Source organism: Sus scrofa, chromosome 2 (assembly GCF_054392235.1).
Source record: "Sus scrofa isolate SSC_HxYL_T2T_F1_AM1 chromosome 2, Sscrofa_HxYL_maternal_Yorkshire_Landrace_v2.0, whole genome shotgun sequence".
NCBI lineage: Eukaryota > Metazoa > Chordata > Mammalia > Artiodactyla > Suidae > Sus > Sus scrofa.
The window spans coordinates 140231917-140259730 of NC_139384.1; the positions used below are offsets into that span (position 1 = coordinate 140231917).

At 42.2% G+C, this 27814-nt stretch overlaps 3 protein-coding genes across 17 annotated transcripts in view; 2 read left to right on the top strand and 1 right to left on the bottom strand.

Moving 5' to 3' along the window:
• ALDH7A1 (aldehyde dehydrogenase 7 family member A1) overlaps window positions 1-7013 on the bottom strand; it is a 50072-nt gene extending 43059 nt beyond the window's left edge. For 6 of the 11 annotated variants that reach the window (XR_014838709.1, XR_014838713.1, XR_014838714.1 and 3 more), the window contains exons 1-2: window positions 2728-2972; window positions 688-741 (exon numbers count right to left, since the gene is read on the bottom strand). Coding sequence is in view for 2 of the 11 variants with exons in the window: in XM_013995069.3 (XP_013850523.3) it covers window positions 688-741; window positions 2728-2919 (246 nt within the window). In the remaining 9 variants the exon portion in view is untranslated. Of the gene's footprint in view, window positions 1-687; window positions 742-2727; window positions 2973-5241; window positions 5300-6607 lie in introns of those variants that run through there. The other 5 variants (XR_014838711.1, XM_085014438.1, XR_014838710.1 and 2 more) reach the window with 3 other exon arrangements.
• A 74-nt stretch (window positions 7014-7087) lies between these two features.
• Window positions 7088-19162, top strand: PHAX (phosphorylated adaptor for RNA export). 5 transcript variants are annotated; one of them, XR_014838717.1, is made up of 5 exons: window positions 7088-7199; window positions 8711-9324; window positions 12556-12676; window positions 14147-14826; window positions 15759-19162. XR_014838717.1 is itself a non-coding variant. In XM_005661605.4 (5 exons), exons 1-5 carry the CDS (start codon window positions 7104-7106, stop codon window positions 18167-18169), a joined length of 1185 nt encoding a protein of 394 aa, XP_005661662.1. In that variant the 5' UTR covers window positions 7088-7103; the 3' UTR covers window positions 18170-19162. The 5 variants fall into 5 exon arrangements, 1 of the variants encoding a protein (XP_005661662.1); XR_014838716.1 differs by having other exon boundaries at window positions 14147-14566; window positions 15916-19162; XR_014838718.1 differs by having other exon boundaries at window positions 14147-14495; window positions 15844-19162.
• A 2618-nt stretch (window positions 19163-21780) lies between these two features.
• On the top strand, window positions 21781-26293 carry SPMIP10 (sperm microtubule inner protein 10). The gene is made up of 3 exons (XM_021084703.2): window positions 21781-22025; window positions 22578-22686; window positions 26060-26293. Exons 1-3 carry the CDS (start codon window positions 21913-21915, stop codon window positions 26267-26269), a joined length of 432 nt encoding a protein of 143 aa, XP_020940362.1. The 5' UTR covers window positions 21781-21912; the 3' UTR covers window positions 26270-26293.
• The last annotated feature ends 1521 nt before the right edge of the window (window positions 26294-27814 follow it).

Sequence of the window (27814 nt, forward strand, 5' to 3'; positions counted from 1 at the left end):
ACAACCTATACTTCCAAAAACTTGCTGGAACTGACGAAATCAGTATCCACGCTTTTTTGATGCCCTCTCAAAGCAAAGTCGAAGACCCTCGTCTGTGAGCCACACCTGAGGTGTGTTAGAAATTCAGAACCTCGAGCTCCAACCCAGATTTAAGAGGTCAGAACACTCAATCCAAGGGAAGTCCCCAGGTGATCCAGAAGCACAGCCTTCGAAGGGCCTCCTCCCTGGTCCTCTCTGGGATTCACCTTTTCTGGGGCACATACACCCCTACTAAGTGGATGGTCCCTCCCAGACACATGTTAAAAAGAAACATTATTCTGGAGTTCCCGTCGTGGCGCAGTGGTTAACGAATCTGACTAGGAACCATGAGATAGCGGGTTCGGTCCCTGCCCTTGCTCAGTGGGTTGACGATCCAGCGTTGCCATGAGCTGTGGTGTAGGCTGCAGACTCGGCTCGGATCCCGCATTGCTGTGGCTCTGACGTAGGCCAGTGGCTACAGCTCCGATTCGACCCCTAGCCTGGGAACCTCCATATGCTGCAGGAGCGGGCCAAAGAAATAGCAAAGACAAAAAAAAAAAAAGAAAGAAACATTATTCTTTGACTTTGTAAATCTGCATTGCTCAAGATTAATGGCACACGCTCCCCATGGGCAGTCTGCATTAACCATAAACAAAAAAACCCACTTACCTGTCTGACTCTGGCTATGGGCTCATTGTTAGCAGGACAATAGGTGGTGATAACCTAGAAACAAAAAAATGACCACCATAAACAGAAGACCTAATCCCAAACAGAGGGGGCAGACCAAATTGGGGGAGGGAGGGAGCCGAGAGGAAGAAAAACAAAGATTATCCAAATTATCCAAGTCTCTATTTGAACTCAGAACCTTTTCATTAACTTGTTACTGAAACTGAGACTCTACAGAGCACTTTCTTTCTTTTTGCTTTTGCTTTTTAGGGCTGCACCTGCAGCACATGGAAGTTCCCAGGCTAGGGGTCAAATCAGAGCTCCAGCTGCCAGCCTACACCACAGCCACAGCAATGCAGGATCCAAGCCTCGTCTGCGACCTACACCACACCTCATGGCAACACTGGATCCTTAACCCACTGAGCAAGGCCAGGATCGAACCTTCGTCCTCATGAATGCTAGTCAGATTCCTTAACTGCTGAGCCACGACAGGAACTCCTACAGCTCTTTCATTTTTGACCTGAACATTCAGAACCACCTTTTTTGCAAAACCCACCTTTGCCACAATAGTAGGTATATAAACAAGAGCCTAAAAGGTAATCCATTATTTTGCCTCTTTTTCCATTAACAATGGGCCAAAGTTAAAAGTTTAACTGATTCCCTCTCCCTTTCTCTGCCCACCCTCTCTCTGGTCACAAGTGAAATGGCCAAGGTTAGACAGCCATTGGAAAGGCTATTTTATCCGTTAACCTTGTGAACTGGAGATTGGCACGTGCCATCTGCCTCTACAAGGATTCAGTCAGGAGCCACTGCAGCTGCTGACCCTCAACATCCATGAAAGGAGCTCAGGGCACAGAGTGGAGAAAAGACAGGGTGGGCTCTGGGGAAAACTGGCAGAAGAGATCTTCAGACAGGTATTTTCAGGGGAGCATTTTATGAACCCAATTCTAGCATCTCCTCATACCTAGAAAAGTACTAAAATCCTTCGTGATGACGTCTGCTCCTCATGACCAGTGGTAGCCTGAACGAGAGACTACACCTACTTTCTGTAAAATGTGTGCTTGGTTGCATGGACCTCCCCCGTCACCAAAAATCACGTAAATACTCACACGGCCCCCCGCCCATCATCTATTTGGAGCCGTATTTCAAAACTACCAGAAATGCTGCCTCCTGGGCTAGAGTCCTCATTTCGTCCCAAATAGAACTTAATTCTCAGCTTTTAAGTTGTGCCTATTTTTAAAGTCGACAGCCTAACAACGGGATGCCACAGGAAAAACAGGACGAACCAACAATGGGGCTGGGAGGATTTGGGGGACAATTAAAAGCACCTGTATCACCTATAGTCACAGATAACCAAGTCATGTTTCCTCTAACAAAGCAGTTTCATTGAACTGTTGGATGTTATACAACATTTAAAAAAAATTTTCTGTATTCAGCTCCCCCCAAAATGTGGGCGATAATAACCTTACCCTTACATCATATTCTCCAAAACTTTTTATTGAACATTAACTGGGTGTCAGGCATGGTGTTTGGATCTGAAAATAAAGAAATGCTGAAAACGCGGACTTCAAGGAAACTCAGAGCCCAACGCAAACATGACGGGATTTTAGCAGATCCGAGCCTGCACCCCAAAGGATTTCAGGAAAGACTATGTAAAACTACACTGTAGCACATTACCTGTGGCTCACGTACCATGTGAGGAGCCACAGTCAAGCATGTAATTCAGCTAATTTCCACCGCTAAGCATGTGGCATTTCTCACAATCGAGCGCAGAACTCTGCCATGTTGTTTCAAGTATGCAGAAGTTCAACCCTAACCAGATCCAAAATGAACTCGATCCTGCAGAGAACACAGGACCTCAAATAAAGTCTAAGAGTGTTTTTAAGACAATCTACGTGAGAAAGCTTTAAATGTGGAGCTTCAGGAAAACTTCCCACCCCATACAACCGCCGGCAGCGTCCACAAGGACTCCGGCTGGGCGGCGCCGGGTGGGCCTCCTGGAGCCAAGGGAGGCAGCAGAGATTTCCCGGGACGCCCGCATACCTCTCCCCGGCCTCCCCAGCTTCCGTTATACACGCCCTCATTTTCCTCGCGGAGCCCCAGCTCCTTGAGCCAAGCATACTGGGGCTGATTGATGAGCAGCGTAGACATGAAGGCGGCAGGCCGGTCCCAGGGTCCTGAAAGAATGCGCTTCCTTGCAACGTGCACAAACAGCTGACCAGAAGCGCGCCACATACTGACACAGGGAAAAGCACCACGCCTGCGGCCCGGAGGAGCTGCAGAAATAGGGCTCCGCCCCCCATCCGACGGAACCCATTGGACAGGCCCGGACCCGCCCCTGGGACACGCCCCCCGCCGTCGCCCCGTCTATGGGTCCTCGCGGGAGCCGCGGGCTTAACCCCGGCCTGGAACAATGGTGAAACCCAGAGGAAGTGAGAGGGCTACTGCCATCTGGTGACAGACGCCGGGAACAGCGGCATCAGCTAGAAATTTTTTTAAGCAAAATAGCGACTCTAAAATACAATCGGTTGGAAAGGGGCTTCTCAGATTGTAGTACGTAAGTCATCACCTGGCCATCATGTTAAATGCACATTTTGATTTGGGGGTATGGACCGGAACCTGAGAGTCCTTGATTATGACACTGCTGTTCCCCGGAGTAGTCAAAGGAGGTTTTTTTTTTTTTTTTTTGTGGCAGAGAAAGGATTGGTTTTTATTGCTTTGTTAAATTATAAATCAGAGTTTTCTCCTAATTCTTAGACATTTTAACAGAGTACTTAATTCTCACATTCCAGCTGCCAGTAAGATTCTTTGTACATGTATCCCCCAAATATATCCTTCCATTCTCTTCTCCTCCATTTGACTCAAAAAATGAAAAGACATTTACAGATGCACTAAATTTTAGGAGCAGCACATAATGCTCTCAAGGATGTTCGTTTCCTTCGCTTCACTTAGTCAAGGAGAGAGGTTCAGGATCTCTCTAAACCAATTCTGGGATGACAGACCCCAGCAACTGCCTATATGGAAAAAAGGGATTGTATCACCCTTCCACTTTCTTTTTTCCAAACTCACTTAGCCTGCCAGATGGGAGGTCAGAAAAAATCACCAACAATGAATTTTGATGGTGCAGAGCAGAGAGAGATAGAATTAAATGAATCATATGAAAGCACATTTCACACATGAAAGAGAAGCAAATGGATCCAATATGAAAGCATATATAAAAACTGCAAAGCCCTATAGAAATTCAAATGAAGTGGCTGAACTTGGGACACCTTGAACCAGTTGTGTATTAAAAGTGGAAGAGTCCGCAAATGGCTGATTCTGCTTTTCAAATGACTTATCAAAGGCATTATAGGCAGATGATTAAAGACTGGTGTAAGCCTAAGTACAAATGGCCTGTGCTTGGGAAGTCCTCTGTGAATGCTAGCTGTCTTCATTTTTCAAAGACAGCTGGTCAGAAGGCAGAGGGATGTAACATAAACATGGATGCTTGCCCCAAGGCAGCAGTAAACTGGAGAACTCACCACCACCCAAGATACAAATTCATTGTTCCAAATTCAGAATCTGATTTGTCAGAGCATGAGTGAGGGACACTAACTATTGCTCTAGGCAGACCCACATAAATTAAGTTCACCAAAAAATGATGCCACAACTAAAATGCTAGATTACTTCACAGGGAAAATTATTTTCAAAAGGACCAACCATTCACATCCTCCAATCACTGCATTTTCTCCCAGAGGACATACTGCCTATCCAGTGGTTTAATGAGCCCAGAATCAGAAGAAGAGTTATTGATTAACGATATATGATTCCAGCATTCAGTGGCATCAGACTAAGATAGTCTCCCCAACATCCAAATTAATCTATAGATTCAATACAATCCCCATCAAAATACTAGAATTGCCAAGCAGATTCTAAAGTTTAAATGGAAATGCAAAGGTTCTAGAATAGGCAAAACAATTTCAGGGGGAAAAAAAAACCCAGCAAATTTATATTACCTAATTTTAACAATTACTACAAAAATTTTACCATTATTTTAAAGCTACAAAAAAAGCTACAGTAATCAAGAAAGTGTCACATTGGTATAAAGATGGACATCAGGATCAATGGAACAGAATAGGGAACTCAGAAATAGACCATCATATATATAAAGAAAGAGGGAAAGAAAGTCAATTTTCAATGAAGGTGTTAGAGAAATTGAAGGGAGAAAGAATGGTCTTTTCAACAAATAATGCTATATTACATGGATAGTCAAGTGCAAGAAATAAATAAATAAATAAACCTTGACTTTTACTTCATGCTATATACAAGAATTAATTCGAAATGGACCACAGACCTAAAGGTAAGAACTAAAACTCTAAAATTTCTAGCAGAAAATATTGGAGAAAGTCTTCAGTGTGAGGGACTGTTCTACGTATTACACGATATTTAGCTGCATCCCATACCACACTGTCAAATGTAAAAAACAGCATGAAAATGTACTTTTACTTCACATCATACACAAAAATCAATTCCAGAGGGATTGTAATTCTATGCAAAAAGATAAAACAATAAAGTTACCTAAGAATTAGAAGACCTGGTGTCAAGACTCAAATCTTCAACACTTTAGCTGTGTAACCTCTCTGTCAAAATAAATTGGACCGGGTAATTTCAAAATTCCTTCACAGCTTTTAAATTCACATTTCAAAAATCGAATTAAATCTTTTCCATAGAATCTAGAGACATATCCTAAGGAAATAATAAAATAAGTCTGTAAAAAGACATGTTAATTGCAAAACTGGCTACACCTTAAACCTACATACTCCATCAGAGACTAAATAAATGATGCTACCTGCATGCAATGGAAAACTAGGGAGTCATCTAGGGAGCTAAATGAGTGCCTGTTGTGGTGCAGCAGGTTAAGGATCCAGTGTTACCACAGCTGTGGTGTAGGCTGCCGAGCAGGCTCAGATTCAATCTCTAACCATGGGACTCATATGCCTCCAGCACAGGCAAAAGGGGAGGGGGGTAGATCTTTATATTTTGATATAGAATAAGTCCAGAATAAGCTGCTATATATATATATATATATATTTTTTTTTTTTTTTTGGTTGCGGGGTTGGGGAGGGGCTTCCATATGCTGCAGGCCTGACCATAAAAATAAAAAAAATAAAGAATAGTAAAGGGTACAAATAAGATCCTCTTCATGCAAAAAAAAAAAAAAAAATTCAATAAATATTTCTTGACCATCTTTATATACAGGAAGTCACCTGACTGGACATAGGTGGAAAAAATAGTGAATAAAGCAGACATTTTAGTGGAACTCAGACGAGAAAGAAAAATACACATGGCAATTGATGCCATGAAGGAAAAAAAAAAGAGGCTGAGAATGACAGTAGAGGACTCTATTTTAGCGAGGGTGGTCAAAGAAGACCTTTTATTAAAAGGTGGCATTTATTTGCTGTGCACCTGAAACTAATACAACATTGTAAGTCAACTACAATAAAATTACAAAGAACAAAGATAGCAGGGAGTTGTCTAGCGGGTTGAGGCTCTTGTGTTCTCACCACTGTGGCTCTGATTGCGGCTGTGTGATTGTAGGTTCTATCCCTGGCCCTGGAATTCCCACAACTGCCTGGGTGGCAAAAAAGAAAAACAAACGAACAAAAAAACTAAGAGAGAACCTGAAATGTTGCACTCTCATTTAAAAAAGAAAAAAAGAAAAGAAAAACCGGTGTTATTTAATCAGAATTCTGAATCATCTGAGAGCATAACCTAGGTAAGAATAGGGTGTCGGGATGTTTGAGCCTCTGCCAGGCAGAGGGAACAGCAACAGCAAAGGCCTTGGGGCGGCGAAGGGACAAAGGGTGCCTGAGGAACAACAGCGTGAGCAGCGACAGTGTGGCTAAAGAGCCGCTGGGGAGGGACACCAGACTGAGGGACACACCTGCAGCCCTGCTGGCTGTGCAGTGAACTCAGCGTGTGGGGGAAAGCCCTGGAAAGTCTGAGCAGGGCGGCGACCTCACCTCCCGTTTGGAAGGCTCTCCAGGAAGCTCCATGCAGAGCGGGTCTCAGAGGAGCGAAAGTAGAAGCAGGAAGGCATGCCCGGAGCATCCAGGTGAGGGTTGTGAGGCCGAGGAAGGAATCCCCCAAGGCTGCCATCCGCCCGCAGGTTTAGGTTAGAAGGAAACAGGTCAGAAGAAAAGGCGCCAGAATGCTGGCGCTGCAGGGCACTCCATTTTCCCAGAGTAGCGCCAGGGAACGCTGTGCAATGACGAGGCGACATCTGCGAATCCCGACCCAGGCGTCTGGGCCAAGCCCCCACCGGCCGCCGGGGCTGCCACAGCCCCCTCGCGGGGGCGCCCGAGCAGCCGCCGCCCGCCGGACCCGCCCGCCGCCCCGCCGGAAGTGCTCTCCGGCCCGCTGCGCGGCGCCGCGGGAAGATGGCGCAGGAGGCCGGCGACATGGAAGATGGGCAGCTTTCCGACTCGGATTCCGACATGACGGTGGCACCCAGCGAGAGGCCGCTGCCGGTGCCGGTGAGTGCGGAGGACGGCCGGGTGACTCTGGGCTGGGAGGGCGGAGCCCTGGCTGCGAGGAGCCGCAGGCGGCCCTCGGCGCGAGCCGGCCTGGCGGGGAGGGTGAGGGCCCGGCGGGCGTCCTCCGGCCCGGCGCGCGGAGCTGAGGAGTCGGCGGCGCGCAGAACCCGGGCGGCGGCGGCGGGGGTGGCGGCGGCAGCGGGCCTTCTGAGCCCCGCCGGCATCTCTTTGCAAGGCGGGGCCCACGAGGTGTGCGGCCTCTTGAGAGGCGGGCGTGCGACCATCTCTTCCCCGCCTCGCGTGATCCGCTCCGCGTTTTCTAAACCTACAGGCTTCCCCACATCGGCGCCACTAGGTCCTCCCAGAAGGGCAGATTTGCCCAAGGTATAGAACTGGAGGACATCGGTCCGCAAACAGCTTTTGGCGCTCCTTTTCGCCCTGAGCAGATAGGGAGTGAAGACCTGGGGTGAAGTTTATCACCTGCTCAGGGGCCTGGTCTTTCATATTCCCATGGAAGACTATGGAAGCTCCGTCTTGCCATAATGTGGCATGAGGTTTTGTGTTAGCTTCCTAGTTTTCTACGTAGGTGTTTGTCTTTGCCGCCCTACTAAGTAGCAAGCTCTTGTGGTTCTAAATGCCTGGCTGCCCGCTTTCAAATTCTAGCGCCGCCACCGGGTGATGGGTATTTTAGCCGGTGGCCCCATCTTTAGAATAGGAATGATAATAGTATGGCACTGATAGGCTGTAAGGTTTCAGAGGAGCCTGAGTAATGGCCGACCGGGGTTAGTGTCATTATTATTTCAAGATTAAAAGACTTATTTTCTTGACCTGAATCTCCCCACTCCCACTTCTAGCATATAATAGGAACTCAACAAATTGTTTAACGTAAAGGTGATTGCTTTTGCATAGAAATGTCTTAGGAAAATCGGTACCAAGATATTTTTATTTTTCAATCTTTTAGTTTATATTGCATAGATTAACCCATGACTTAGTGAACCTAATGCCATGAACTCTGCGGTTTTAAAAGTATTTTGTCAGAAATTTCTACCCATAGAGGAGTTTATTGTCTAGTCTGAAAGAAGCATAATTACAAAACCGTATAAAGTTATTGCTGTGTCCAGGTGCATGGCAGGCATCTTTGGAAAGAAAGAAAACAAATTCTGTTTTAACCGCTGTTATGATTACTGTGTAAGACAATTTCAAATGACATACTGACAATAACTGAGAAGATTAAAAATCTTCTAAAGGTGAGAATTGAGCTTTGGTAATTTTTTAGAAAGAGGCCTTAGAACTAAGTGCTGCATTAGCTATGGAGAAATAAGAATTTGTGGCTTTAAAAATGAAAATTACTTGTAGACCTTTAGAAATGCAAGGACTAGATTGGTTCAGAGCTCTTCGAGGATGATTTCTACTTCAAAATGGTCCAGCCACCTCTCTAATTTTTTTAGTAGCACACAGTGAGTGGAGTTAATGTGTTTTGTGGAGTTGATTGTATTTTCTTTGACTTGCAGAAAGCACTAGGTGGGGACTGCGCAGTGAGGCCCTTCCCGGGTACTGCAGCAGTGTGTGCGCCGGTATCACATTATCGGACTGTGAAAAGTGTGGATTCAAGTGAAGAGAGTTTTTCGGATTCAGATGATGATAGCTCTCTCTGGAAACGCAAGCGACAGAAATGCTTCAATATTCCTCCCAAACCAGAGCCTTTTCAGTTTGGCCAGAGCAGCCAGAAACCACCTGTTGCTGGAGGGAAGAGGGTTAACAACATATGGGGTGCAGTGCTGCAGGAACAGAATCAAGATGCAGTGGCCACTGAACTTGGTATCTTGGGAATGGAGGGCACTATTGACAGAAGCCGACAATCCGAGACCTACAATTACTTGCTTGCTAAGAAACTTAAGAGGGAAGCTCAAGAACATACAAAAGAATTAGACAAAGAGCTGGATGAATATATGCACGGTGGCCAAAAAACGGGATCAAAGGAGGAGGAAAACGGGCAAAGTCATCTCAAAAGGAAGCGACCTGTCAAAGACAGACTAGGAGACAGACTAGAAATGAACTATAAAGGCCGATATGAGATCACAGAGGATGATTCTCAAGAGAAAGTGGCTGATGAAATTTCTTTCAGGTGAGCATTTACATTTGGCTGCAAGTGAGCACTTGACCAACTGTCTTCCATTTGTAGGGAATTACATGGATTCCAAGTATCTTGATGATGGGTGTTCCTTTTTGAGATTTTAAAATTCGAGGCGTGAACACTGAGCTTACATGGTTATATGCATATATTTGGGTGTTTTTAAATTTGGACAGAACTGATAGAATAATTTTGCAGGTTTTTATAAACCTTTTGGCAACTCTTTCCACTTAGTGCAATAGAACTCTTTGAGTAAGACACGTCTCTTTTTTTTTTTTTTTTTTTTTTTTGCCCTGCCTTTGTCCTATGCAAGTTCCCAGGGCAGGGAACTTTAATGCCTCCTCCACCAGGGGAACGCCCAAAAATGCATCACTGATTTTAAATCAGTGAGGATGTTGGAGTGTTATCAAGCATTCATGACTTTTTAAAAAAAAAAACAACTTCATTGAGGAATATTATAGATAATTGAGTTGTAGCCTCTCTTCCTTCTGGTGTCTGCTCCCCTTGTGGCTGAAGTTGGTGGGGGGCAGGGCTTGCTGTAGGCTTCCTGATGGGAGGGACTGATGCCTGCCCACTGGTAGGTGGAGCTGATTCCTATCCCTCCGGTGGGTGGGGCTTTGTCTCTGGGTGGATTAGAGGCGGCTGTGTGCTGGGGGGGGGGGGTCTTTAGGCAGCCCGTTTACTGATGGGCGGGGCTTTGATCCCTCCGGGATTGTTGTTTGCCCTGGGGCTTCTCAGTGCTGATGGGTGGGGCCAGATTTTCCCAAAATGGCCACCTCCAGAGAAAGGCAAGTTGCTGAATATTCCCGAGAGCTTTGCTTCCAGTGACCTTCCCCCACAACAAACTACATTCACCCCTGTTTTCCCAGAAGGTCCTCCAAGAACTGCAGTCAGGTTAGACCCAGATTCCCGTGGAGACTTTGCTCTGCCCTGGGACCCAGTGCACGTGGAAGTCTGTGTGCGCCTTTTAAGAGTGGGGTCTCTGTTTCCCCCAGTCCCGTGGAGCTCCTGTGCACAAGCCCCACTGGCCTTCAATGCCAGATGCTCCAGGGGCTGTTTCTCCCTGTGCCAGATCCCCACACGTGAGGGTTTGATGTGGGGCTCAGAACTCTCACTCCTGTAGGTGAGTCTCTGTGAAACAGTTACTTTCCAGTCTGTGGGGCTTCCCACCCGGGAGGTATGGGGTTGCTTATATCGTGTAATCGCCCCTCCTGCCTCTTGATGTGGCCTCCTCTTTGTCTCCTGGAGTAGGATATCTTTTTGAAAGTTTCCAGTCCGTTTGGTTGAAGATTGCTCAGTATTTGGTTGTAAATTTTGTTGTTTTTAGAAGAGAAGTTGTGTTCCAGTCCTTCTGTTCTGCCGTCTTAATCCTGTCTCCCCATCTGAGGCATATTACGGTACTTCTGATAAAATTCACCTATTTCAAGTGTTGATTTTTCAGTAATTTTACCAGTTGTACAACCATTACCATAAAGCATTTGAAAACATCTCCATTACCTGCTAAGATCCCTTATACTTATGAGCCCATTTAAAATTAGTTCCTGTTCCCATTCCCACATATCTGCTAATCTACTTTCTGTTGCTGTCTATCAGTTTGCATTTTTCAGAAATTTCATGTTAATGGAATCACAGTGTCATCTCTTGTGCCTACCTGATTTCACTTAGTGCAGTGTTTTTGAAATTCGTCCATGTTATAGCAGGAATCAACAGTTTATTTGTGTGCGCATACACCCACACATCCATATTGGCTATTGAACTTTTTGGTAATTATAAATAATGTTGTTAGGAACTTTCATGTACTCATGTATGGATATATATGTTCATTTCTTTTGGCTAAATAGGAGTATAGTTGTTTGATGTGTGGTAAATTTACATTTCATGTATTTTTAAAAGTTGAAATTTTGTTTACTTTTGGGGGGGCACTCCCCACATCATGTGGAAGTTCCCAGGCCAGGGATTGAACCCTTGCCACAGCAGCTACCCGAACTACTGCAGTGACAACGCCAGATCCGTAATCCACTGCGCTGCTAGGAGAACTCCTAGTGCTGGCTTTTTATAGTACTGAGAGAGTTTGGAATTTGAATGCTGGAAAGGAACTTAGAGATTTTGTAAACCAAAGCCTTCACCTTTTTTTTTTTTTTTTTGGCTTTATTTAGGGCCACACCTGTGGCATAGGAGGTTCCCAGGCTAGCGATCTAATCGGTGCTACAGCTGCCGGCCTACACCACGGCTCACGGCAACGCCGGTTGGTTAACCCACTGATCAAGGCCAGGGATCAAACCGGAAACCTCATAGTTCCTAGTCGGATTCGTTTGTGCTGCACCACGACGGGAACTCCAAAAGCCTTCACTTTACAAATACAAAACTGAGGCCCAGTAGTTGTGTGGTTGCTCAAAGTCACAAATTTAGTAAGTGTCAGACCTGGAACTAAACTCTAGTCCCTTTGTTCCTAGTCTAGTGCTCTTTCCACAATAGCAAAGAAACAAAAGAAGCCATGGCTGGTTAGGACTGATTAGGGAACCGTTAAGACTTCAGTAATTTTAATCCTCCCTCATCTCTATGGAATATGGGCTCTAGTGCTTACTTAGGGTCCTTGTGTTTTTTACCTCTCATTGCTAAAATGAAAATAATATCTGCTTTGTAAGGTTCTTGAGAGAATTAGCTGAGATGTAATGCATATATATAGTTCCTAGGATTGTGCTTATCCCATAATAAGCCTTTGGTAAATGTTAACTATATCATTTGTTTTAAGGTAGGGAGGCTGTGAGAGACAAATCCAATCCATTTTAAAGATCCAGGTCATCTCTGCAGTTAGGAGAGCTAACTTCTAGGCATAATAATCAAAAGCGTGATATGATCGAAAGCGTTTGTTATTTGTTGTGATGCGAGTGGACTGCTTATATCTTGCTTTTCGTCTCGCATTCCCCTTGCTGTGTGTGCATGTTTCTTTTGAAATCTGCCATAACCCAATAAGGCAAAGTGAAGAGGCCAGTTATCGGACCTGAGATGGAACCTTGAGGCTCCTCTTTTCTTGGGTGACCCAAGACAGGAATGTTTCTGTATCAGTAATTCCAGGGTTAAATAGTGAAGATTTTGAAAAGCAGCCATTACGAGATTGGAATGTTAATTCTAGCTGGGAACTAAATAGGAGACTAAAGTAGATGTCCTCAACTTTATACAACAAGTAACATAGTTAATATTATTACTTCATTTGCTCCTTAACAGGTTGCAGGAACCAAAGAAAGATTTGATCGCCCGAGTAGTGAGGATAATTGGGAACAAAAAGGCGATTGAACTTCTGATGGAGACTGCTGAAGTTGAACAAAATGGTGGCCTTTTTATAATGGTAAGACTAATTGCTTCGTTGTTTCTGATTTTGTATTATTTCGTATCTTTTTTTAATAAAATGCACTTGTCTCTATTGGGTCTCTTATTTATAAATTATTGCAGTTTTTTTCGGGTTTTTTAAAAACTTCATTAATAATGAAAAATTTGAGTTTAAAAATTCAGTAGTCAGTTTTTGCAGTTAATGCTTTCCTTACAAAAACATGCATATATTGTAGCCTGTTAGTGTGCAGTCAGCAACAAATCTCTCACAGGATTCATTAAGGGTAGGGGTTGAAATTTTAAGAAAAAAGTGGTGGGTGGGGGGTGAGACCTGGAAGCTCAAATTTTGAGAATATGGCGTTTGGAGTTTGGGGTGTCTTGTTTTGAATTTTGGATGTGCAGATTACTAGATGTGACATTTGGCTAAATTAGTTGACTTCTCAGAACTCAGTCTCAGCTACAAAATGGGATTGTTCTTCTATTGTAAGGATTTAATGAGATAATGTATATAAAGTACGTATCACAGTGCCCAGAAGTTAATTAGCAGTGATGAATAAAAACGTTATTTTTGGTTCATTTAATTCATGAATTCTTGAAAACTGGTTCTTGGGGGCAGAAAAAAAATCTTGCTATGTAAAAAGCACAGATAGTTTTTTGTTTTGTTTTGTTTTGTTTGCTTTTTAGGGCAGCACCTGCAGCACATGGAGGTTCCCAGGCTAGGGGTTGAATCAGAGCTACAGCTGTCAGCCTACATACACCACAGCCACAGCAACACAGGGTGCAAGCCATGTCTGCAACCTGCACCACATCTCATGGCAACACCAGATCCTTAACCCACTGAGCAAGGCCAGGGATCAAACCCGTATCCTCATAGGTCCTAGTCGGGTTCGTTAACCGCAGAGCCAGGAAGGGAGCTCTATGTGCAGACAGATATAAAGTATAATAAGACCAGTGAGATAATGGAAATCTACTGAATGTTGGGAAGATACAAGTCTGATTTTACTTTCTTTTGGTGCAGTTTTTCCTTATACAGTTATTTATTGCTATGTACGATGCAGTGTTCTAGACACAGGAAGCTTACGTTGTAGTTGGGTGTGAGAGGGGAATAGTCCATAAAGAATAAATGTTGTATCTTCAGGAGTGCTAAAAAGTGACAGATGCTGGGAGGAAAGAAAGCGAGCAAATGAAAGTATAGCGAGTAGAGGAGGACACTGCAGTTAAACTGGGGGTGGTCACAGTAGATCCTAATAGCTCCTTGGGGAAGACTCTAAAAGTTGCTTTGGCAGTTCCCTTGTGGCTCAGTGGGTTAAGGACCTGTCATCGTCACTGCTGTGGTTCTGGTTACAAATGAAGCTCAGTTTCCATCCCTGGCCCAGGGAACCTCCACATGCTGTGGATGTGACCAAAAAATAAAAATAAATTGTTAAAAGTTGTCTTGGCCGTTAATCGGAAGAGTCTACACAGGTAATTCTTCTCTTCCTCTTTGTAGAATGGTAGCCGAAGAAGAACACCTGGTGGAGTTTTCCTGAATCTCCTGAAAAACACTCCTAGTATCAGTGAGGAACAAATTAAGGTAAAAATGATAATGTCCTTAATCATAAGTGGACTTCCCCTCAGCCTCTAGCTTCATTTTCTACTAATCTCCATTACCTGTTCTGCCTTACACTGACCAATTTTTTCATTGTCCCTTTTCTTTTTTTTTTTTTTTTTTTTCTTTGGGCCGCTCCCGCGGCATATGGAGGTTCCCAGGCTAGGGGTCTAATCCGAGCTGTAGCCACCAGCCTATGCCAGAGCCACAGCAACGCGGGATCCGAGCCGCGTCTGCAACCTACACCACAGCTCACAGCAATGCCGATTGTTAACCCACTAAGCAAACGCAGGGACCGAACCCGCAACCTCATGGTTCCTAGTCAGATTCGTTAACCACTGCGCCACAACGGGAACTCCCCCCATTGTCTCTTTTCAAGTAAAACTTGTGCTTTTTGTAAAGCACTGACTCCTCTTTCTCTTTACTTTTAGAGCCAAGATCAAGATTTCTATTATGGCAACTTTTCCTTGTCTCTCAGCACATAATACTTTTTTTCTACCCTTCCTACAACTTTTTTCTTTCCCTACAACTTTTTATTAATGAAAAAATTTAAGCATGCTGAATAGTTGAAAAAATAATAGGTTGAATACCCATGTACCTATCACTTAGATTCAGGTATGTTAATATTTTGTTGTTCTTGGAATTCCCCTTGTGGCGCAGTGGAAGCGAATCTGAGTAACCATGAGGTTACATGTTCAATCCCTGGCCCTGCTCAGTGGGTTAAGGATCTGGAATTGCCATGAACTGTGGTGTAGGTCGCAGATGAGGCTTGAATTTGGTGTCGTTATGGCTGTGCTGCAGGCCAGCAGCTGTAGCTCTGATTCAACCCCTAGCCTGGGAACCTCCATATGCCACAGGTATGGCCCTAAAAAAGCAAATATATATATATAGAGAGAGAGAGAGAGACATTTTTATTTTACCTGTACAATTTTTTTTATTTTACCTGTACAATTTTTTTTTTTCTGTACCATTTGGAAATAAGGAACAAATGTCATGACACTCAGCCCTAATTGTTTCACCAAGCATCTCCCAATAATAAGGACGATATCATATATACCCACACCTTAGAGAAATAAAAAGTTTCTTAGCATCATCTAGTATCTATCTAGACCTTAGCCCAATTTCCTGAATTGTCCCAAGAATGTATTTTCCAGCTTTTTCACTCCCCAAACTAGGGTCCTCTTTAGATTTCCACATCCTATTTGTTATATCTCTCTTTTTTTTTTTTTTTGTTATATCTCTTTTGATCCGTTTAATCCTACATTTTCCTCCATGATTAGACCCTTCGAAAAGTCCAAGATGGCCATCTTATAGAAGGTGCTGCATTCTAGTGATTATCTCTGCATGCATTTGTTCATTCTCTCTCTCTCTGGTATTTCTTACAAACTGGAAGTTGGGCACTTTAGTATTCTTTTTTTTTTTTTGTCTTTTGTCTTTTTGTTGTTGTTGTTGTTGTTGTTGTTGTTGCTATTTCTTGGGCCGCTCCCGCGGCATATGGAGGTTCCCAGGCTAGGGGTTGAATCGGAGCTGTAGCCACTGACCTACGCCAGAGCCACAGCAACGCGGGATCCGAGCCGCATCTGCAACCTACACCACAGCTCACGGCAACGCCGGATCGTTAACCCACTGAGCAAGGGCAGGGACCGAACCTGCAGCCTCATGGTTCCTAGTCGGATTCGTTAACCACTGCGCCACGACGGGAACTCCCCACTTTAGTATTCTTAATCATTTTGTATTACTAGAATGTCATACGGGAAATCAAACGCAGTGTGGTTTTTTCATAGCTTAAAAATTTTGTGTCTTTTAATTCGTTAATTAAGGAACATGACTTGCATTTAGCACATGTGACCATAATTGAGAACTTCTTAGGAGGTGGTACATACACAACACATTGACAATATTTGAGAAATTTTGTATTCTTTGTATTTTAACAGTGGGTGATAGAGGCAATTGGGAAGTGTTTTAGCTGTATTAATATAATGCTAATGAAAACAAAAATAAAAGTCATTTCTCTTGAGCTGATGCTCCATGTGAACGTTTTTTGCCTCTGCTCAAGGTTTTTGTTTGTTTTTTCCTGGCCGTTCATTCTCAGTCATTTTTTTAAACTCTGCTATTGAAATTCCTATAGGATGTGTTACTGTTGTAATTGAAATCGCTCCTCCATAACTGCTTTTTTCCCTTAGCGGAACAATTATTTTGACAACATAAATTTGTAATGATGTAAATTTTCTGGGGAACACAACTTCTGAGTGGTAGCACAAAGCTTATACCTTAATGTTTTCCCTCTTCCCCAATATAATCCCTGACCAAAGTGTGTACTTAGAAGGAACGTTCTTGGGTTTTTGTTTGCTGGCAAAATGTCCCTCTCTTCTGCTTCTTTTGTTGTCACAGTTTGGGGATGGGGTAGGTGTGTGTGAGTGGGGAGAGGTCAGTATGCTGCTAAACATCCTACAGTGCACCCAGCAGATGGCCCCACAAAGAATTCCTTGGCTTGAAATTTCAGTAGTGCCATACTTGTGAAACCCTGTACTAAAGATTCTCATATTTTCATGCTGTAAAATCCTTTTTCTGGGAGTTCCTGCTGCGGTGCAGTGAGTTCATGATCCTGCTTGTGTCTGGTGTTGCTGGTTCGACCCCTGGCCCAGTGCGGTTGGTTAAGGATCAGGTGTTGCCGCTGCTGTTGCGTAAGTCGCAGAGGAAGCTCATTTTTGACCTCTGGCCTGGGAACTTCCACATGCTGCAAGTGCAGCTGCAAAGGAAAAGAAAAAAAAAAACCTTTTCTGGAACCGTGAAATGTGTCCCAGTTGCTGACTATATTATTTTTATGCCTTGTGGTAAAAATTTTTGACAAAGATTTACATTCTCACATGTTAATTACAGCAGTGTTTAAGGGGTGAAATTTTTCTTGCATTGTATAGGTTACATGATCATACTTGGTCAAACAATTCAGGCCTGGCCGGTTTCTTTTCTTTTTTTTCTTTTTTTTTTTTTTTGTCTTTGTCTTTTTGCCATTTCTTGGGCCGCTCCCACGGTATATGGAGGTTCCCAGGCTAGGGGTCTAATCGAAGCTGTAGCTGCCAGCCTACACTAGAGCCACAGCAACTTGGGATCTGAGCTGTATCTGCGACCTACACCACAGCTCACGGCAATGCCAGATCCTTAACCCACTGAGCAAGGGCAGGGATCGAACCTGCAACCTCATGGTTCCTAGTTGGATTCGTCAACCACTGCGCCACGATGGGAACTCCCTGGCCGGTTTCTTAACATGTGCAGTCACATGAAGTTATGATGGCATCTCAGAATTAGTAAAGTATTATACCAATGACTTCTGTTTTGATGTGATATATTTTATTCAAGTCCTAAGTATAATTTTCCTACTGTGTATTTTCATTTAGAAAACCTTTCCCTATAGATGATGTATTGTGGTGGAATAAACATGGGCCCTAAACCTAACGCCAGGCTGAGTTTGAATCATAGCTTCATCCTCAACTTGCAGTGAGGATTTACTTAATACCTTGGACTCTGTCTAATTATGAGTCTAATACTTGTTTGCTGTTGGTGAGAAATGGAGGTAATGAATGTAAAGAGTCTGCCTTGTATTAAACTTTTAATAAACGGTAGTTCTTTTTTACCTAAGCTGTTCCTTTATTGTAGGACATTTTCTACCTTGAAAATCAAAAGGAATATGAAAATAAAAAAGCTGCTAGGAAGAGGAGAACACAAGTGTTGGGAAAAAAGATGAAGCAAGCTATTAAAAGTCTGAATTTTCAAGAAGACGATGATACATCTCGAGAGACTTTTGCAAGTGACACAAATGAGGCCCTGGCCTCTCTTGATGAATCACAGGAAGGACACGGAGAAACAAAGCTGGATGCAGAGGAAGCCATTGAGGTTGATCATTCTCACGATTTAGACATCTTTTAGTACATTTTGTGTACTTCTCAACTAGTGTTGTAATAAACCATTTCTACTGAGATTGCTTTATTTTACTTTGCACTGATGAACATGAAAATCTGGAGAGAAAACTTTTTTTTTTTAAAATAAATGAGTATATAGGGAGATGGATGTGATTGATAAGAACATTTAAAACTTCCTGATGTCTGACAAAATACTGAAAAGTGTATAGCAGAGGATTTAATTTCTCAATGTGTTGCATGTACTAATTATTACTAGTTGATCAGTTTTGTCCAAGTCATTATAACATGCCATCCAGAAGTTTTTCTGATTTATCTTTGCAGTGAATTATGATTGATTTCAAAACATTCCATTAAAAGATCCTAATATGATGTAAATTGTTAAGCTATTATAAATATATTCACATTTAGTTTTTCTGTGTTCTGGGAACTCTTAGGCAGTTTTAATGATAGAGACTAAAATTAAGTTTATACTAGTGGCTCTTCCCACTTACTTGTTTGTCCAGAAGTAAATAAACATCAGAAGCATTTCAAATAAGTATTGGTTCTTAACGTTATTTTTGACTTCTTATTAGTTACCTGGGTCATATACTAAATTCTGAAAATGATCCATACCTACATAGTTACAATGCCATTTAAAAAATTCCCAGTGGTGGCCTGCCTAAGATTGTTTTACCTTATGTTAAGGAAGTTAGGTATTAAAAATGTTTTGTCTGCATGATGTTTTAAAATTATTCATTTTAATTTAAGGAAATAAAGATAGTTTACTTAAGATAACTCTAAGAATTGACTATAGTTTTCGAAATAGGTTAAGCAAAAATATGTAGGAAGCAGTTATTAACTTTTCTTTGCAGCAATGTACTTGAAGTCTTTTCAGTAGTTTCTGAAATACATGATCATTGAAGTTGGATCTAAGTAAGCAAGGAAGGAAGAGGAAAGTGGTTTTTGGTTGCTTTTTGTCGTAAGAATGCAAAAATAAAATTGGAGTTTTGGCAGTCTTTAATGGGTTTCAAGCGACTTTTTTAATCACATGTTCAGAGTTCCCGTTGTGGCTTAGCAGTAGCAAACCCAGCTAGTATCCCCCGCCTGCTCAGTGGGTTAAGGATCCAAAGTTGCTGTGAACTGTGATGAAGGTTGCAGACCCAGCTAGGATCCCATGTTGCTGTGTCTGTGGTGTAGGCTGGTGGCTACAGCTCCAGTTTGACCCCTGGCCATATGCTGCACCTGTGGCCCTAAAAAGACCAAAAAAAAAAAAAAAAGTCGTAGAATTGTTATAGCCAAGGAAAGAAATATTTTAAGTAGGTAACTATTTAAATATTGTCCCTGATATTTAACCTTTTATTTATTTGAAGAATTTTTAAAAATTGAAGTACATTAACTCACAACATTACATTAGTTTCAGGTTTACAATGTAGTGATTCAGTGTTTTTGTACATTGCAAAATGATCACCATGGTCCTTGAGACTGTGTGAGGTGATTTTAAAGATATAGCATATTAGGAAAGATAATTAACATTCAGAAATAGAAATGCCACATACCCATGTAAATACTGCAAATTTTTCCACTGAAAGTTACAAGGTTTTGTGTGTGTGTGTGTTTTGGGTTTTTTTGTTTGTTGGGGATTTTTTTGTGCTGGCACATGGAAGTTCCCGGCCAGGAGTTGAATCAGAGCTGCAGCTGCCCTACACAGCTCGTGGCAACACTGGATTCGTAACCCACTAAGCAAGACCCAGGGATTGAACCTGCATTCAGATTTTTGTTGTTGCTTTTTAGAGCTGCATCCTCGGCGTATGGAGGTTTCCAGGCTAGGGGTTGAATCAGAGCTATAGCTGCTGGCCTTCACCACAGCAACGCAGGATCCGAGCCTTGTCTGTGACCTACGCCACAGCTCACCGAAACGCCAGATCCTTAATCCACTGAGCAAGACCAGGGATCGAACCTGCAACTTCATGGTTCCCAGTCAGATTCATTTCCACTGCACCATGACGAGAATTCCTGCATTCAGATTTTTAACCCACTGAGCCATAAGAAGAACGCCAAAATGACAGTTTTTAAAGGTCGTGAATACCTGAGGCTACTTCATATTCAATGGATTGCCCCTCCTCTTCACCTGCACAGATTTCAAACTTATATATAGAAACCAAGCCTTTGTTTTTTTTTTTTTTTGTCTTTTGTCTTTTTGTCTTTTGTTGTTGTTGTTGCTATTTCTTGGGCCGCTCCCGCGGCATATGGAGGTTCCCAGGCTAGGGGTCTAATCGGAGCTTTAGCTGCCGGCCTACGCCAGAGCCACAGCAACGCAGGATCCGAGCCGCGTCTGCAACCTACACCACAGCTCACGGCAACGCCGGATCGTTAACCCACTGAGCAAGGGCAGGGACCGAACCCGCAACCTCATGGTTCCTAGTCGGATTCGTTAACCACTGCGCCAGGACGGGAACTCCAAGCCTTTGATTTTTAAGGTTCTTTTGACTATCCAGATCTAGGAATGTCTCTCACAAACTATTGCCAGATATATATATATATTCAGTTAATCCTCTCACCAAACTGCAGTATATTGCAGTCATCCTTCCTGCTCAGCCTAACATTTCCCTATTTAAGAAAATGTTTCCTAGTTAGGCTCTTGGACTAACTGCTATAACCCTCCATGTCTGGTCTAGAAAATCAAGGGCTCAGCCTCACTCATTAACCTTTATTACAATGAGTTTTGGGAGTTCCTATTGTGGCACAGTGGAGCCGAATCCAACTAGGAACCATGGGTTGAGCGTTCGATCTCTGGCCTCGCTCAGTGGGTTAAGGATACGGCTTTGCTGACATCTGTGGTGTAGGCCACAGACACAGCTTGGATCTGGTATGAGCTGTGGTGTAGGCCAGCAGCTGTAGCTCCGATTAGACCCCCAGGCTAGGAACCTCCATGTGCCCCGGGTGTGGACCTAAAAAGAAAAAAAAATGAGTTTTGTAATCTAAAATACTCAGCAATATAACTCAAATCTTAGAGGATAAAATGTATTAAATTGGTTTAGGTTTAGGCAAGTTTGATTTATTCTCTTCAAGTGTATCCAGGTATTGAATGAAACAAATGGGACACATAACAACCATGTGTTGTATTTAGAGGGAAATCAGCTAAGGGTAAATAGTGTTAATACAAAGTGATTATTTGTGAATAATAATTATTTAGCCCAATATAGTTTTCTAGGATCTTTGTCAAATTTGTAGTATGTCTACAAGCATTCTCATTTTTCTAATTGTTCATGATAAGAATGGTGGTGTACTCAAAGGTTATTTTAAAAACTGAAAATAGGGGTTCCCGTCATGGCGTAGTGGTTAACGAATCCAACTAGGAACCATGAGGTTGCAGGTTCGATCCCTGGCCTTGCTCAGTGGGTTAAGGATCTGGTGTTGCCGTGAGCTGTGGTGTAGGTCACAGACGTGGCTCGGATCCCGCATTCGCTGTGGCTCTGGTGTAGGCTGGTGGCTACAGCTCCGATTCGACCCCTAGCCTGGGAACTCCATATGCCACAGGAGCGGCCCTAGAAAAGGCAAAAAGACAAAAATAAAATAGCTAAAATTAAAAAAAAAAAAAGAAAGAAATGGCTGAATACATTAAAAAAAAAAAAACAAACCTGAAAATAGCTCTAAGTGCCACGCTTAACTGCTAGAGGAACTGCTGTGGGTTGCTATGAAGTTAGCAAAACATTGTTACATCTGAGGCAGCAATAGCATCATAATTAGACCAGTAGGTTAGTGAAGTTCTAGATGAGAATTCCTGTCCCACTGGCAGTCATGGCTTCAGGCAAAGACACTTGGCCTGTCTTACCTAAACTTAACAGCAACTCTTCTGAGGAGAATTTATATAAGTCTGCTCATAAGTGAGGACTTAATGGTTCTGGGGCTTGGGGTGGAGTTTTGGGAGGTTTTGTTTGTTTTTTATCATCTTGGAGCCACACAGATGAGGACACTTGGCATCGGTATAAAAAGTTTTATGTTCCAGAGACAAACAATATGAGTGCAGGGAAAGCACGTCTGACCTGAGTGGAGGGCCTGTACTAAATTCAGAAGTTAAACTCGTTACTGTTTTTGGTGACCAGCCAGAAATTCCTTTAGGCTATGAGTAGGCCTGAGACACATGATGGTGGGCTGCCTTGCCACTTCAAATCAGGCCAAAATGCACATCATAGCAAATTGTAAAGGACAGAATGCAGTTAGAGGTACAGATATCTAGCCCACATGTTTGATCTTAGTGATAACTCGGGGATTTAATGGGTTGGTTATCTACTAGGCAACCCTCAAAGTGACGCAGCTCTGTGCTGGGGTCTGAATGTCAATGGGCACAACAAAACTGCCTTCATTCCCTAAAAGGACGCTAAAATGATTATCTTTAGCTCACAAGATGTCTTTTTTCTTGCTTTCCTAATTTTCAGGTTTGAGGCAATTCATTTGCCACGATTTTCATTAAAGCAAGAGCTCATCCCAAGACATTATGTAATGCCTTGGAAAGAAAATATGAAATTCAGGAAGGTGAATCTGAAGGTATTTTCCTATATAAGGATTTATAATTTAAAAATTAAGATCTATACTATTTAATATTTTCTGTGACTAGACATATAACTGCAAAAGCTATTTGGAAATTTATTTTTCATTTTTCCCAGCTTTATTGAGGAATAATAGACAAATATGACTGTGTGTATTTAAAGTTACAATGTGATGATTTGATATACATTGTGGAATGATTATCAATTCATGATAATTAACACATTCATCCCCTCACATAGTTAAGTCTTTTTGCTTGTATTGAAACTGCTTCAGATTATCAAGATCAAGAGAATTAACACATTCATCCCCTCAGATAGTTGTCTTTTTGCTTGTAGTGAGACTGCTTCAGATCTACTCTGAACATCTTTCAAGTATGCAATACTGTATTATTAACTATAGTCACTGTGCTGAACATTAGACCCTTAGAATTTTTCGTTTTGTTTTGTTTGTTTGTTTTGGCCACACTCGAGGCATGTGGAAGGTCACAGGCCAGGGATCCAACAGGGATCAACCCGAGTCACGGCAGTGGGCAGCACTGGATCCTTAATCCACTATGCCACAAGGGAACTCCTAGCCTAGAACTTATTCTTTAAACTGGAAGTTTGTGCCCTTGTCTTATTTTTCTTTCCCCCAGGCCCTGGCAACCACCTTCCTATTCTGACAGCAACTATTTGATGTGCCTTCTCATAAACTTGTAAGAAAAAGTTAAATAGTATATAGTCAAGGAACCCAATCACAAAGTTAAAATAGATAAATTGAACAATTTTAGAACTATGCGTCTACCTTTTCCTCTACCTAATGCCAATTCACAGTTGTTAGGAAGCTCATCAGAAGTTGGCACCACTAAGTCTCCACTGTGGCACAGAGGGTTAAGAATCCAACTGCAGCATATCAGGTCACTGCAGAGGCACAGGTTCCATCCCCAGCCCAGCACAGTGGTTAAAGGGGCTGGTGTTGTTGCAGCTGTGGCTCAGATTCAGTCTCTGGCCTAGCCTGGGAACTTCCATATGCCACAAGTGGGGCCATTTAAAGAAAAAAAAAAAAAAAAAAAGAATTACACTTGGAGTTCTCATTGTGGCTCAGTGGAAACAAACCCAACTAGTATCCATGAGAACACCGTTTCAATCCCTGGCCCCGCTCAATGGGTCAAGGATCTGGTGTTGCCGTGAGCTGTGGTGTAGTTTGTAGCAGAGGCTTGGATCCCGAGTGGCTGTGGTGTAGGCCGGAAGCTGCAACTCTGATTTGACCCCTAGCCTGAGAACGTCTATGTGCTGAGGGTGTGGCCCTGAGAAGCAAAAATAAAAAAGGAAGAAGTAGACACCACTAATATTAAAGCTACAGTCAAAGCGTATATTTTTAGAGTTGTACCGCACAGTCAAGTTGAGAGCTAGGGCAGCAGTTTGGCTAGATTCACAGATAAGACTTCTTAGCCATTCAACACTCCTATTCAGTAGTTAATAGTTTCAAAACATTTTCCAAATTCAGATTGACCATTCACTTGTTTCTTTAAAGGAGAATAGAATATTTTGTAATAATTAGATTTTAAGAGGATATTTTAGGTTGAGATTCCTAGAAATGTGTTTATATAACTAATTTGCAAATTTCTTTTTGTCTTTTATTTTTTTTTAGGGCCGTACCTGCGGCATATGGAAGTTCCCAGCCTAGGGGTCAAATCAGAGCTGCAGCTTCCAGCCTAAACCACAGCACACGGCAATACCAGATCCTTAACCCACTCAGGGAGGCCAGGGATTGAACCCGCGTCCTCATGGGTACTAGTCAGGTTTGTTAACCACTGAGCCACGATGGGAATTCCGAAGAACCGTTTTGAATGCATTAAAACATTGTATTATTCTTGACCTTACTCTTTAGAGCTGTAAATTCAGTATGATGTTTTCCTAATTTTTTCCCTTCTGCAACTTAATTGACACGGCCTAACAGTTTTTAAAATATAATTAGGGACTGGCATATGGAGCAGTCTACCTTACAGAGTAAAAGTGAAAGTGAGAATTAAAATGAAGTGAAGGATCGACAGATGACTGGATTAGGAAGATGTGGTCTATATACACAATGGAATACTATTTAGCCATAAAAAAGAATGAAATAATGCCATTTGCAGCAACATGGATAGAAACTCTCATACTGAGTGAAGTAAGTCAGAAAGAGAAAGACAAATACCATATGATATCACATATCTGGAATTGAATATAAGGCACAAATGAACCTTTCTCAGAAAAGAAAATCATGGACTTGGAGAATAGACTTATGGTTGCAAAGGGGAAGGGGAAAGGAGTGGGGTAGATTAGGAGCTTGGATTTAATGGATACAAACTATTGCCTTTGGAATAGATTAGCAATGAGATCCTGCTGTGTAGCACTGGGAACTATGTTTAGTCACTTATGATGGAGCATGATAATGTGCGAAAACAGAATGTGTACATGTTTGTGTAACTGGGTCACCATAATGTACAGTAGAAAAAAATTATATTGGGGAAATAATTTAAAATAAAACAAAATAAATAAAATAAACTGAAAAAAGAAATTAAAAAAATGAAGTGAAGGTACACTAAATTCTAGGTACGTTTTCCTTCTAATATCATCTCTAGCATCTTGAGATGATATAACAAATGATATTAGGGGTTGGTAGATGCGAACTATTACATTCAGAGTGGGCAAGCAGTGAGGTCTCGCTGTATAGTGCAGGAAACTATATCCAATCACTTGTAATGGAATATGATAGAAGATAATATGAGAAAATGTATATATAACCGTGTCACTTTGCTATACAGCAGAAATTGACAGAACTTTGTAAGTCAACTATAATTTTAAAAGTTTTTAACAATGAAATCACAGCATAGGAGAGATGGGGCTACACCCGAAGACCAGGCCAGACTGCTGTTCAGTAGCATGCAAGAATAAGAAATAGATATACAGTTAAGACAATAACCTCAAGTCGCTGTTATTTATCCAGAGCAGTTTCAGTAACAGCTGCATACTATAGAGATATTTAACTTGGTAGTTGGCAAAAGCTTTTTCATTCCCATATAATGTTTTATTCAACACTCAAAGACTCCCTTAATATCCCATTTTATATTGAGAAAACAGAGTCTCCTGATGGGTAAATGACTTGTCCTACCTAAGCAGGATGCTAAAGTTCCTTAATCTATCTTTTTGGGCCCCAGTTCATAGCGCTCACTCTTACTGGTGGTCAGAAGACACCAGAGATCATTGCTTTCAAAAAAGGGTAGTGCTTTGCCCACTAGACCTGCTTTCTCGACAGGAACAGTTAGAAAAACTATTGGGCAACATCCATCTTAATCTAATTAAATGATGTTTGGTGTGATATATAGCAGATTTTTTTTTTTTTCTCTTAGCATGCGGAAGCATGTAGGATCCATGCCGGCCCTTTAGAAGATACTCTGTTTTTGAATCACAGCGAAAGGCTTTGCCATGGGGAGGACCGTAAAGTCGTCTTGAAGAAAGGCCCACCAGAAATAAAAATCGCAGATATGCCTTTGCATTCACCTCTTTCCAGATACCAAAGCACTGTGATTTCCCTCGGCTTCAGGAGGCGACTGGTCTGATGAAAGAATAAAACGATAAGAGTATTTCAGTCTCTCCCTCTCTCTCTCCCATAAATGTTTAAGTCCTTGTACATTTGTATTTTGCCTACAGTTTATTCAGTTTGTTCAAGGGCTATAAGTCAACGCGTACTTTTTACATTATAATAGCTTAGAAAGGAAATAGACTTTTAATAAGGGAACTCCTGAGCTTTACCTGTTAGAGATATTGTGATATTATAGAAATGTGAGGTAAAAATTCTTCAAGGCCTCTGTAATTAACAAATTTCAAATAGAGTACTTTATCAGCAAAGGGGAGCTTAAACCCTTTGTGTATCCTCATCAGTACCTTGCACTTTACTGAGCCTCAGAGGAATTTCATCTGATACATAAAATTTGGGAAATTGAAAGAAAAAAAACAAGGGAGAACATATTTAAAGAGGAAAAAACTATCTTTGCCAGGGAAAAATTAAAAGCCATCATTAAAGCACCTTAGAGAGCATAGACTTTGGAGTTAGGCTGACCCGGGTTTGAATTCTGACTCTACTACTAACTGTGGCTTCAAGGAAGCCCCATGTACCATATCCCTGTCCCTCAGTTCTCATCTGGAAAAAATAGTCTGTTAGTTGTCATATAAAGTGCTTAGCATGACACTAAAGAACAAAGTTTGGATTTTTATTAGGCCTGTGGGTAGACATATGGATTGGATTTTGAGTTAAATTTTGGCCATATCATGGCTAACTTATTTGCAACGTAGCTTTCTCCAAGAGGAAGAATAAAGGAGGAGCAGGAAATAGAAAATCCCCTCAAATGCGAGGAGGAAGTTTCTTCACCCACCATCTTGGTTTTAGGTACCTTTGCTAAGAAAAAAGCAAAAAAAAAAAAATCGCATTTCTAATTTCTTTTAGGGACTAGGCTAGAATTTCTATTCTGAACTACATCATTCAAATAATTGTCTCACCAGGAGTCTTACATGAATCAGACGAGCTCTTCATCTACCCGACTCTTATCTTTTCAGACCTACTCTTTTCTCCTGACTTTACTCCCAACAGTTATCTAACATCAGAAATTACCATCAACTAAAAACGTCTCCGTGTTCTCGTTCTCTGTGTCCCGGAAATCACCCTCCGCTCCCCCAAAACCATGCAATCGTATGTGTTCCTTGTAGGTGGGTTGTGGTGTCTTTAACAGCTCTTGCCTCTTTCATTCCCATGAGGAGTACTCTCCTCCTTGTACCATGTGTCTTATGATAATGTTCCAATTTGTTGCCCCTTCTCTCACCTTTCCCATAAATATATGGAGACAGTTCAGTTAATCCTTCATGTTGTTACTAGAGCCACCTGGCTAAAGTCTCCTGTAATCCTTTCCTCTTCCTGCTCAAAAATCATTCATGAAAAGTTCTGAAGTTGGATGGTGGTGATGGCTGCACAACAGTTTGAATGAACTTAATGCCACGGAATTAACACTTTTTTTTTTTTTTTTTTTTTTTTTTTTGCCTTTTATAGGGCCACTCCCTCGGCATACGGAGGTTCCCAGGCTAGGGGTCGAATTGGAGCTGTAGCCGCTGGC